This window comes from Lagenorhynchus albirostris, chromosome 18 (assembly GCF_949774975.1).
Source record: "Lagenorhynchus albirostris chromosome 18, mLagAlb1.1, whole genome shotgun sequence".
Classification (NCBI taxonomy): Eukaryota; Metazoa; Chordata; class Mammalia; order Artiodactyla; family Delphinidae; genus Lagenorhynchus; species Lagenorhynchus albirostris.
In genome coordinates this window covers 75338150-75351714 of record NC_083112.1, presented here as the reverse complement: position 1 = coordinate 75351714, position 13565 = coordinate 75338150, and the positions used below count along the sequence as shown (strand labels likewise).

Here is a 13565-nt window from a genome sequence, read left to right as displayed (position 1 = left end):
ATCCTGCTGGTTCTAGCAAGATCTTCTTCTCCAGCAAACATGACAAGAGGAAAGTTGTCTACCCTCAGGGCTCCAACTTTCTCTTAACAACCCTGAAATGTGAATCTTTGCAGAAAATGCCTTCTAACTGAATCAGAAGAATTGACCCAAACTCTGAGAAATCCACCTTAGGCTTTCAGCATGACCAGAAGTAACAATGAGCCCCTTCCTTGTCGCATTTGCAGCACTGACGGGTGAAAATACGCAGCAAGACAAAAGCAGTGCAAAGGCAATTTCAAGGGCACTTACATAGATCTGATTGTTCCCAAAGCGCTTCTGAATTTCGTAAAGCAGGCTGCTGTCGGTAAGCTGACTGAGCGTTGCCAGGTCATCGTTCGGAGCGGGAGGTATCAGCTTGACCTGGGGGAAAAATAGGTAAGATCAATCCTAATTGCTTTCCAATCAACTGTCTTCACAGTTGTTTGTTCCATTTTCAATTACATGTCAAAAGTTTACAGACCACATGAATTCGAAACTGTTATTAAAAGATGAAATGGTTCACTTGTAAGGAACAAAAAATTCAACGGTCACAGAAATGTATTCAGGTGAGAATCTCTGTTCTATACCCACCAGCCAGGGCACACACTCATACACGCAACTACACACACAACCTGCATGTGACCCCACGTCCCTCCAATCATGAAGTCTGATTAAGACAGCTCTGAACTGTGCTGAGTCCTTTTTAAGACCAGCTGTTGAAAGCTCACGTTTTTCAGTGTTTCCAAGGCTAAAGGAAAACTCCTATCACGAAACTGGAATGGGAGGAAAGCAGAGTGCCTGGACTTCAGTTTCTGAATACATGGAGGGAGGCGCTGGAACTTAAAAAGTAGCCTCTCTAGAATTCTGGCTTGTGTATCTTCTCCTGTTCTACATTACTCCTAAGTTTCAGGTAGTGTGAGATTAAGATGATTCTGTCAGAAAGAAAAACACTGCTTTCCTACTCAATTTTATATTGAGTGACAGAGTTGAAAAACTGGACAATATTTCAAAAAAAAAAAGGTAAATCTGAAATATTTAAATTAGATAAAAATCTATTATTTACAAGTCAGAAATGGGCAATGTTTAGTTTTATTTATATAGACAAAGGTCTCTCGCAAGTTGGCATACGTATTGAACTCCCAAAGCAATCATAAAAAGGAGAAAAACCAAGAGCAGGAATTTTTTTTTCCTTCAGAAGGAATGATTTACGCTAAGATAATAAAACTCCTCGTATATCCACAGCTCTCAGGAGCTCAAGGCAAATTTCTGCATGCACGTTAAAAAAAAAAAAAGCAGGAACTAGCACTAACAGAAGTTTCATGTTTGTTCCAACAAGGCTGAAAGAGCTATTGCGGCATATCTTTGGAATTCTTGAGGGTTTTCATCTCCAGTCACAGCTGCTACACGGGTTAGAGAAAGTACTACTAGGCTGACAGTAAAAATGTGAAGACTTCCCAGCCTGCTTGTAGTAACCAAACGTGAAAATACAGTGTTAGGGTAGATCAAGGGAAGAATTCCTTGTAGTTAGCATAACAGATTCCAAAATGATCAGGAATGAAGCTTTGATAATCAGTCTGAAGCAAGGGGCACATTCTTTCTAAAGATCGCTAAAGCACTGTGACAGCTGATAGTATGTCTGTGAATATTTTTATGTCATAGTTGTAGACTCAGTCGTGTACGCTACCAGTGTCTCCCAAACAATTATGGCAACAGTCAAAACAGAGACGGGATAAATATGTAAAAAACAACAACAAAAACAAAACTTAACATCTTCGCTAGGATTGATCATTATGGTTCTTATGAAGATATACAAATATCCATATATATACATACATTTCTCTCTATATATGTATACATTTCCAAAAATAGAAATCTGAAACACAAAACAGACATAATTCAGAATAGAAAGTCAGGAAGAAATTAGAGAAACACTTTGAGAAATGTTTCAAGACCCAAAAGGAATTTACACCTTGGAAATACTCTGAATTCACTGATTCCTCGTCTCCACTTGCCAACACTGCTTTCAGTGCTGTCAAATTTCCTGTTTTGTTCTGCTGTGTTTGGTTGTGTTTTCTCTCTCTAGGACATAAGTAGTATATGTCCAGGAACCAGAAATTCAGTGGTCTATCCACCTCATTACAAATAGCTCAATTTCGTCTCTTTTTATGGCTGAGTAATATTCCATTGTATATATGTGCCACATCTTCTTTATCCATTCATCCGATGATGGACACTTAGGTTGTTTCCATCTCCGGGCTATTGTAAATAGAGCTGCAATGAACATTTTGGTACATGACTCTTTTTGAATTATGGTTTTCTCAGGGTATATGCCCAGTAGTGGGATTGCTGGGTCATATGGTAGTTCTATTTGTAGCTTTTTAAGGAACCTCCATACTGTTCTCCACAGTGGCTGTATCAATTTACATTCCCACCAACAGTGTAAGAGGGTTCCCTTTTCTCCACACCCTCTCCAGCATTTATTGTTTCTAGATTTTTTGATGATGGCCATTCTGACTGGTGTGAGATGATATCTCATTGTAGTTTTGATTTGCATTTCTCTCATGATTAGTGATGTTGAGCATTCTTTCATGTGTTTGTTGGCACTCTGTATATCTTCTTTGGAGAAATGTCTATTTAGGTCTTCTGCCCATTTTTGGATTGGGTTGTTTGTTTTTTTGTTATTAAGCTGCATGAGCTGCTTATAAATTTTGGAGATCAATCCTTTGTCAGTTGCTTCATTTGCAAATATTTTCTCCCATTCTGAGGGTTGTCTATTGGTCTTCTTTATGGTTTCCTTTGCTGCGCAAAAGCTTTTAAGTTTCATTAGGTCCCATTTGTTTACTCTTGTTTTTATTTCCATTTCTCTAGGAGGTGGGTCAAAAAGGACCTTGCTGTGATTTATGTCATAGAGTGTTCTGCCTATGTTTTCCTCTAAGAGTTTGATAGTTTCTGGCCTTACATTTAGGTCTTTAATCCATTTTGAGCTTATTTTTGTGTATGGTGTTAGGGAGTGATCTAATTTCATACCCTTACATGTAGCTGTCCAGTTTTCCCAGCACCACTTATTGAATAGGCTGTCCTTTCTCCACTGTACATTTCTGCCTCCTTTGTCAAAGATAAGGTGACCATATGTGCGTGGGTTTATCTCTGGGCTTTCTATCCTGTTCCATTGATCTATCTTTCTGTTTTTGTGCCAGTACCATACCGTCTTGATAACTGTAGCTTTGTAGTATAGTCTGAAGTCTGGGAGCCTGATTCCTCCAGTTCCTTCTTTCGTTCTCAAAATTGCTTTGGCTATTCGGGGTCTTTTGTGTTTCCATACAAATTGCAAAATTTTTTGTTCTAGTTCTGTGAAAAATGCCAGTGGTAGTTTGATAGGGATTGCATTGAATCTATAGATTGCTTTCGGTAGTAGAGTCATCGAAATTGAGCTATTTGTAATGAGGTGGATAGACCTAGAGTCTGTCATACAGAGTGAAGTAAGTCAGAAAGAGAGAGACAAATACCGTATGCTAACACATATATATGGAATTAAAAAAAAAATGTCATGAAAAACCTAGGGGTGAAACAGGAATAAAGACACAGACTTACTAGAGAATGGACTTGAGGTTATGGGGAGGGGGAAGGGTAAACGGTGACAAAGCGATAAAGAGGCATGGACATATATACACTACCAAACGTAAGGTAGATAGCTAGTGGGAAGCAGCCGCATAGCACAGGGAGATCAGCTCGGTGCTTTGTGACCGCCTGGAGGGGTGGGATAGGGAGGGTGGGAGGGAGGGAGACGCAAGCGGGAAGAGATATGGGAATATATGTATGTATATAACTGATTCATTTTGTTGTGAAGCTGAAGCTAACATACCATTGTAAAGCAATTATACTCCAATAAAGATGTTAAAAAAAAAATTAAAAAAAAAAAAAAAAAAAAAAAAAGAAATTCAGTGGGCAGACAGAAGGTCTGACAATTGGGATAAGAGCAAGAAGATTCTGGGGAAAGGCTGTTTGCAGGAAAGAAAGACGTAGGCATGAAAGAAGAGGAAAGAAGAAATTAGAAAAGAACGAGCTGACCGGGATGGTCCTACAGGGAAAGGGGTGATGATCTGACAAAATATTAAGCTTCCCGGGCTTCCCTGGTGGCGCAGTGGTGGAGAGTCCACCTGCCGATGCAGGGGACACGGGTTCGTGCCCCGGTCCGGGAAGATCCCACGTGCCGCGGAGCGGCTGGGCCCGTGAGCCATGGACGCTGAGCCTGCGCGTCCGGAGCCTGTGCTCCGTGGCGGGAGGGGCCGCAGCGGTGAGAGGCCCGCGTACCGCAAAAAAAATATATATATATTAAGCTTCCCAAAGCTGAAGCCCGTCACCGTGCCTGTACAGCACCTTGTTCTTACCTGCTTTGCATTCTATGAGATGTTTCTTAGAGAGTGCAATATATCAGGTCCTTTGTTTGCTGAGAATTTACACTTTTGTGTACCTGGATGCTGGTATGTCCAAGGACTACAGAAAGAGAACCATCACCTATCTTCAAAATCCCTATATGCACATGCAGCCATGGAACACACACGTTCTCTCCTGTGCACAGAACTGTCACAGGGCAGCAGGGCTCTGGGAAATGAACCCGGAGCTTGCTGTCGTGTCTCCAAAGAGCACTGGATACAGCAGAAAAGAAACACTTGTGACTCTAGGCAATTTGTTTTAACTTTCTTGAGTTTGAGTTTGGTCGGTTTAAATACTCAATTTGAAACTTGAGAGTCAGTTAACTAGCAAAAGTGAATTATAACTTGCCCACAGTAGAATTCTGGGGATTAATGGGCAGAAGACATTAAACAGACATTTCTCCAAAGAAGACATACAGATGGCCAAGGAGCACATGAAAAGCTGCTCAACATCACTAATTATTAGAGAAATGCAAATCAAAACTACAATGAGGTATCACCTCACACCAGTTAGAATGGGAAGCATCAGAAAATCTACAATCAAAAAATGCTGGAGAGGGTGTGGAGAAAAGGGAACCCTCTTGCACTGTTGGTGGGAATGTAAATTGATACAGCCACTACGGAAAACAGTATGGAGGTTCCTTAAAAAACTAAAAATAGAATTACCATAAGACCCAGCAATCCCACTACTGGGCATATACCCAGAGAAAACCATAATTCAAAAAGACACATGCACCCCAATGTTCATTGCAGCACTATTTACAATAGCCAGGTCACGGAAGCAACCTCAATGCCCATCGACAGACGAATGGATAAAGAAGATGTGGTACATATATAAATGGAATATTACTCAGCCATAAAAAGGAACGAAATTGGGTCATTTGTAGAGACATGGATGGATCTAGAGACTGTCATACAGAGTGAAGTAAGTCAGAAAGAGAAAAACAAATATCGTATATTAATGCCTATATGTGGAACCTAGAAAAGTGGTACAGATGAACCGGTTTGCAGGGCAGAAATAGAGACACAGATGTAGAGAACAAACATGGACACCAAGCGGGGAAAGCGTTGGGGGGCAGGTAGTGGTGGATGAATTGGGAGATTGGGATTGACATGTATACACTAATATGTATAAAACAGATAACTAATAAGAACCTGCTGTATAAAAAATAAATAAAATTCAATAAAAGATATTATAGGTGAAAGCATTTGTAAGCTCTGAAAGGATTATTTTATATTATTTTTTTTAAAATAATCTATACTTACATTGAAAAAAAGAAAACCCAGTGTCGACTGGAATTACATGAATTAAGAGCAGATAAATTAGTGGATAGAGGATTCAACCACTGTGGCAAAACCTTACAGTCAGTCAATATAAATAACAGTAATAAAAACAATAAATATGTCTTGCTGAGTTTTTGTTTGTTCTTGGTAATTGTGCTGTCACCTTATAGCCTTAGTCTTTTGTCATCTTCAAAACAACCAAATAAGGTGAGTACTATGTTCCCATTTTACAGATGGGGCTTAGTGAGATTAAGGGGCTTCTAGAGTCACAGAGCTCCAGAAGCAGACCTGAGCCAGAACAAATCTGCCTGACTCCATCCTCCTGTCTCTTTACTCCCAGGAAAACATGGCTTTGCTAAATGGAGTAAAAATTTGACCCGAATTTTAAGCTGGAACCAAATTTAAATAAATATACTGTGAAAGGAAAGAAGAGAGGGAGGGAGGGAAAGAAGAAGTTAAGCAGTTAGGAAATTAGGAAGAGAATGGAAGAGGACGGGGGAGAGGAGGAATGGGCCAAAGACAGAACAAAAGGTGAAGAGAAGGAAGAATGTCGCACATTTTTAATCATCTTAAGAAAAATTCTCCATTCTCAGAGATATTATAAAGCGAATGTGAATTTTGGTGACTATCAGAACCAAAAAAAGTTTAAATCAAGTCCTGAATATTCATGTATGGAGTTACCATTTGATAAGGTCTACATTTTCTAAAAATCTGAAAGGAGAGATGCTGTGGGTTTTGTTTCAACTTGAATTCTACACAATGAGTTTCTCTTTAAAATTGAACGGGAACTTTATTGCTTTGACAAGGCTTTTCTAAAGCCCTCCTGTGAAGTGTGAGTGAGGACAGCCCTGCGGAGAATCCAAGCACCTCATGACCAAGAATGAATGACAGCACGACGCACACAGTGGGAGATGGGAGTGAACATTACACAGATAATATATGCTCATGAAACCTGAATACTAGCCTCTCCTTGTTTAATACCAGATCAACAGAACATGATTACAGCTGCTTTTAATGTCTAGGATACAATTATAAAGAGCTTACATTAAAAACTGAAAAGTCATTCAGCAAGGATTACACTTGATGTTATGCTGTGAATGTCCTCTCATTTTTTAAAAGATATTATTTTTTAGAGTTATTTTAGATTCACAGCAAAATTGAGAGGAAGGTACAAAAATTTTCCATATACCCCTGGCCCCACTCATGCGTAGCCTTCCCAGTTATCAACATCCCTAGCCAGGGTGGTACCTCTGTTACCACTGACGAGCCTACACAGACACATCATCATCATCCAAACCCCACAGTTTACATCAGGGTCACTCTTGGTGTTGTACATTCCATGGATTTGGACAGATGTATAATATCACATATCTACCCCTACGGTGTCATACAGAGTAGTTTCACTGCCCTAAAAACTCCCTGTGCTCCACCTATTTATTCCCCTGCCCCGACCCCTGGTAACCTCTAATATTTTTACTATCTCCATGGTTTTGCCTTTTCCAGAATGTCAAATAATAGAATCATATAGTATGTAGCCTTTTCAGATTGGACTCTTTCACTTAATAATATGTATTTAAGTTTACAGAAAGTTCATAGGACCTTTAAAAAAGTTAAGAAAAAGCTTTGCCTTCAATTTCACCTAACACTCAATTGCCTACCACTACGGACTGAATTGTGTCCCCCCAAATTCATATGTTGAGGCTCTAACCAGCTTGTGACACTGTTTGGAGATGGGGCCTTTAGGAAGTTATAAAGGTTGAATGAGGTTATAAGGGTGGGGCTCTGATCCTATAGGATTAGTGTCCTTATAAAAGACACCAGATAGGTTGTTTTTTCTCCCTGTCTACCATGTGAAGAGAAAGAAGCCATCTGCAAGCCAGGAAGAAGACATTCACCAGAAACTGAATCAGCCAGAGCCTTGATCTTAGACTTCCAGTCTCCAGAACTGTGAGAAAATAATCTCTGTTGTTCAAGCCACCCAGTTTGTGGTATTTTGTTATGGCAGTCTGAGCTGATGAGTATACCTACTAAAATTTAAAAGTATTTCAAAATTACAAAAATAATTTGTTATTTGAAAATAACAAAAAATAATGAAATTTAAATTTTGAAAAGAGAATCTTTAGAAAACCTCAATAAATTGTCCTTAAAACATTCAAAATTAGACACAGTGAAACAAAACATTTTCAGGGATTACTGTGACATTCAGAAAATTACTCTGCCATTTATAAAACATGAAACATATAAAACTCATTTACTTCTGTGGGAATGATAGCAAAAAATACATTAATTTCTAAAGCTCCTCAAAGTGCTCTCTGATCATCTGGACACTGGGGCACACAGGCACACACACACAAAACACCACCACAGTTGCTTTTAAGGATAAGTGACTCAGTGACTGGTTTGTCCTTGTTACGTAAAATGTCTGACATTTGTAAGAAACAGAAAACTATCTACATAATAATCAAAATGATGACTAATGACATAAGCGGAAATATTCAGGAATTAACGTATTGGCTGAACTTCCATTCCTGGTAAATCAAGACTATAAAATTCAAATCCTTGTAAAACACATAGCAGTTAAGTTTGTTAATGGTCAGTATAATATCATAACAATTTATATATGGCAATTTCAAACCAAATATTAACATCTGCACTCATTCATTTTTATTTGAATTGAAATTAGTAGGTGTTTGTTTTTGAAAAGTTGGACTTTAAGGCATGATGTAATAGGATGCAACACTAGCAGACCTGCAATAAGTGTGTAGTTACCTGATCAGGTTTGGTGGGGCCATTCACGGTGGTATTTTCGGGAGTACTGTCCTGAGATTGTCCCTTGCACAGACCTTTTGTTGCATCTTTGAACATAATGTCTTTTTCCAGCATACTGTCTTGCTTGGCAATTGGCAATGCCAGGGGGCTGCTGGAGGAAAAAATCAATGCTATGATTAGTCTTCTAACACTGCCATATCAATCAAAAATTACCATGACTGGAGAGCTGACTATAGAAAGTTGTTTAATTCAGATAAGAAACAGTGTCAACACTGCAGGTAGAATCAGTGAGAAATCTGTAAACTTTTCTATTAGCTCCAGATCTCGTTCAATTTCACCTTTAAAAGAAAAAATATATTCATTTCAACCTGAGAAGAAAATGTTTATGAATGGATATATGACTTAACAGACAAATCAATGAGCAATTGAAAAGCTAAGGTGGAAATGCATGATTGAACTAAGCAAAATATTTAAATGTGAATGAATGCAAACAAGTGAAGGCAAAATTCTACAATTAAGTAAAATACTGTTCATACAGGATTTTAATATGTTATAGAATCATGGACAATAGTTAAGAGTTTGTGAAGAAATGATAATAGGGGAATTAAAAACAAACGACGTGCTTAAGGACTGCAATGTTACAAACAATAAGTTTTATTACTCCTTTACATCTCAGGCTAGGCAAAAAGATAAAATAAAACCTACTTCATTTTTTGTTATTCCATAGACACTGTTGCCAAAAGAAAGGCAAGTTCATAAAAAATAAACGCAATCCGAATGTTTAATTTGTATTGTAACACTTTAGTACAGTCAAATTTAAAAATGTACTTTCCTAAATGTGACCATAAAGCAGAAATACATACATATTTAATCAAGTGCAATATATAGAAACATAATTATTTCATGTACCTTACAATAGCAGTTGTGATTCTAATTAAAGCTTAATGCATTTTGTTGTTTTTTTTAAAATTTCAGTTTTATGGAGGTATTTACAAATAGTAAAATTCACTCTGTAGATGTACAGTTGCATGAGTTTTGTCTACATACACATAATTATATATAGTTGGTTATATGTATGTATATACATTTGTGTAACCCACATAATCGGCAACACATAGAATTTTTGTCACTCCCGAATGGCTCTTTGTGTGTGCCCTTTGAAGTCAATTATTTCCCCTAACCCCCTGCCCCTTGTAACCATGGCTAATTATTTCTTTCACTATAGTTTTGTTTTTTCTAAAATGTCATGTGACAGAAATCACAGAGCATGTAGCCTTGTGTTCCTGGCTTCCTTTACTTAACATGTTTTTAAGATTCATTCATGTTTCTGCATGTATCAAGTTTGTCATTGTTTATCACTGGGTAGTGTCTTCCTGTGGGATCCACTGCACTTTGGCTGTCCATTCACCAAACATTTGGGTTTGTCCAGTTTTTGTCAATTGTAAATGCAGTTTCTATACACATTCACGCACAGGTGTTTGTGGTGACGTATGACACATGCTTTCATTTATCTTGGCTGCGTACCTAGGAGAGACTCCAAACTTTCCTCGGGGTCTGAACCATTCATTGGTGCTTCCCCCAGGCATGGGCTGGAGTCCTACTTGCTTCACATCCTTGACAGAACTTGTCTTTTTTGTTGTTTTTTAAATCCATTCCAGTGGGTGTGTTAGTGGCTTCTCCCTGTGGCTTTTATTTGCATTTCAGTGTGGTTATTGACACAAGAATCCCTTCTTTGGTAAAGTGTAAGTTCAAATCTCCTTTTTTTACTGGATTCTTTGGTGTCATATTATTGAGTTTATATATTTTGGATTCGAGTCCTTTATCACATACACATGTGGCAAATATTTTCTCCCAGTATGTATCTTGTCTTTTTATTTTTTTAACAGTAAGTTTCAAGGAATGTTTTTTCTCTTATGGTTTGTGCCTCTTGTATCTTATCTAAAAATTCTTTCCCAAACCCAAGGTCAGTAGGGTTTTCTCCTAGGTTTTATTCCAGAAGTGTTATAGTTTTATGCTTCACACTTAGGTCTACAATTCATTATGAGTGGCTTTTTTTATATGGCGCTGTATGTGGGTCGAGTTTCATTATTTCTTCGTATTGCTGTCTAAATGTTCCAGCATCAGTTCTGAAAAGAACATCTGTCCCCATCCAATTACCTGGACACCTTTATTGAAAATCAACTGACCATATATGTGCAGGCCTACTTTAGGACACTCCATTGTATTCCACTGATATAATAGCCTATTCTTACACCAACATTACATTTTCTTGAGTAATGTACTTTCAGAGTAAGAGTTGAAATCAGGCAATGTGAGTCATCCAACTTTGTTTTCTTTTTCAAAATTATTGAGGCCATTTGAGGTTTAGCATTTTCATATACATTTTAGAATCTATTTGTCAGTTTTTATAAAAATTTCTGGAATTTTGATTAGCCTTGTGTTCAAAACATAAGTTAATTTGGGGAGAATTTACCTAATAACAATGTCAAATTTTGTCATCCATAAACACAGTATATTTCTCCATTTATTTTGATGTTCATTAACTTTCTCATCAGTTATTTTGTAGTTTTCAGCATTAAAATCTTGCAAATAATTTGTTAGATGTATTCTGATATATTGCATGTTTTATGCCACTACCAGTGTCTTTTTATTTCAATCTCTGGTTGTTAGTCTATAGGAATACAAATGATTGTTTTAGATTAACCCTGATGGGGAAGAAGGGAATAATTTGAAGGACTTCCTTCAGTAACCACAAGCCTCATTCACTGCTCTGCAGCCCATCTCTGTGCCACCTGCCAGCCATGCTGGAGTCTAGGAAAATGGGAATAAAGACAGACTAACGAACGGGCTGAATTAGGTCCAGGTCTGAGGCAAAATCGGGAATAGCTGAAGAACACGTTTACAGAAACGTGAGGTCAGTTTACTTCCTCTGAACTCTGGATGACGATGTTTTGTAGTCAATGACGGTATTTTCAGTAGGCAACAGGGCAGGGGATTATATATTAAAAAGAGGCGGCATGGTATAGTAGAGCTGCAACAAACATACATTTTTGAGTCAGAAAAGCTATGAAGTTTGATGCCTGGCTCGGCCACCTCGGGCTGGTTACATAACCATTCTGTAAAAGCAACTGAAAAACAGGCCCAGAGTGACGGGTTACCAACATAATGCGCATCAAGGGGTTAGCTCAACGACCCTGGTAATAAGCAGGCAACAGTATTAGCTTAAGTTTCTGGGGATCTACTTACAAGCTAACAGGTTAGCCTATTACTCTTGTATGGACAGACGCAGAAGACGAGAGGTGCTAGGATAACAGACAGAGGACTTACTGCTCACGGCAGACAGAATCCACGCTGCCCGTGTGCACCAGTTCTCCTTGCCCCCTGTGCCATGGGGGGCGGGAGTGGGCAACACAGATGGAGCTAAGTGGACGGCTACACTTCGCGCATCGTGTCGCGTTGTAGGAGAGAAAACTGGGCAAGAAGCAAGAACTCTTTGAGCAAGCAGCACACTGTGCCCAGTAGAAGAGAAGCCAGGGCCCCGGCGCTGCGGTCTCCTCCAGCCATCCAGCAGCTGGTATGACTAACTGCATGTGCCCTGCACAGTGACCAACTGGGCAAGAAGGTGGAGGTGGCTTACGGCCCACGGTGGGCGTCCCTCCCAATGCTATATTATTCATTTTAAAAATTCACTATAGAGCTTCCCTGGTGGCGCAGTAGTTGAGAGCCCGCCTGCCGATGCAGGGGACACGGGTTTGTGCCCCGGTCCGGGAAGATCCCACATGCCGCGGAGCGGCTGGGCCCATGAGCCATGGCCACTGAGCCTGCGCATCCGGAGCCTGTGCTCTGCAGCGGGAGAGTCCACAGCAGTGAGAGGCCCGCATACCGCAAAAAAATAAAAAATAAAAATACACTATATAAAGGGAATGCTCACATCCAGATCGGCTTGAATACCATCAAGTAATAAGGTCTTTACAACCTTCAAAGAGGCTGTATTTCTTCCTGAGCAACGCTGGAACAAGACCCCTCTACTCATCACACCTGGAGCTCCAGCAACACGCCTTGTGCCTCTTCGACTTGAGAGCCCTTCCACTATTTGAAGACAGTTGCGGTTCTCTGATATTTACTATAATTTGAGGGAAGCACTTGCAAATCACTTTAATAATTATATGGCACTGAATGTATGACCATCTCTGTTTAAGTACTACACACACATTAACTCTTTAACAACAATACCATAGGTATACATTATATTTATGCCCATTCTGTAGATGAGTAAACTGAGGACCAGAGAGGAGAACATGCTCTGGACACACAGTGAGCAGCAGCGAAGCTGGGACTTGAGCTTCAGAGTCTGTGTTCTCAACCACCGCGTCACACTGCCTACATCTAAAAGTTCACCCTCACACCTACCGAAATATTTCCTTCCTTATCTCCCCTTAGACCAACCGTCTCCCTTTCCTGCATTGCCAAGAAATTAAAAAGCAAACAACAACAATAACAAAAAAACTAAAGAGAGGTTTTGCAAATACTGAATCTTCTGAGTGTATAGCAATTAATAAAGCAGTAGTTAGATTAGTCAAGGTAAAAACTAGAAAGATAGTTTATAAAATAAGTAAAATCAACTATAAAGGATTTCTAAAAGGAAGAACTGGTGAGTCTACTAAAACAGCTGAAATACTCCTTTTGTATCCCAAATCTAATCTCAGTGTTAATAGCAGGCTCCTTGAAAGATACACTTGAAAAGAAGACTGGTCCAGGAATACAGTGACCTCATTCTAAGTCAGTTTTTTGTTTGTTTGTTTGTTTTTTTCTGCGGTACGCGGGCCTCTCACCGGCCTCTCCCGTTGCGGAGCACAGGCTGCGGACGCACAGGTTCAGCGGCCATGGCTCATGGGCCCAGCCGCTCCGCGGCATGTGGGATCTTCCCGGACCGGGGCACGAACCCGTGTCCCCTGAATGGGCAGGCGGACTGTCAACCACTGCACCACCAGGGAAGCCCCTAAGTCAGTTTTTACCTCAATTTAGCTACTACCTGACCTTCTAAGAAATTCAAAATCTCCC

At 39.5% G+C, this 13565-nt stretch overlaps 1 protein-coding gene across 1 annotated transcript in view; it reads right to left on the bottom strand.

Annotated features, from left to right (window-relative positions):
- The window catches only part of MYO16 (myosin XVI), a 427643-nt gene that overhangs the window by 269925 nt on the left and 144153 nt on the right, over positions 1 to 13565 (bottom strand). Inside the window, exons 10-11 of the mRNA XM_060128880.1 lie at positions 8505 to 8655; positions 289 to 399 (exon numbers count right to left, since the gene is read on the bottom strand). Coding sequence (XP_059984863.1) covers positions 289 to 399; positions 8505 to 8655 — 262 coding nt within the window. The remainder of the gene's footprint in view (positions 1 to 288; positions 400 to 8504; positions 8656 to 13565) is intronic.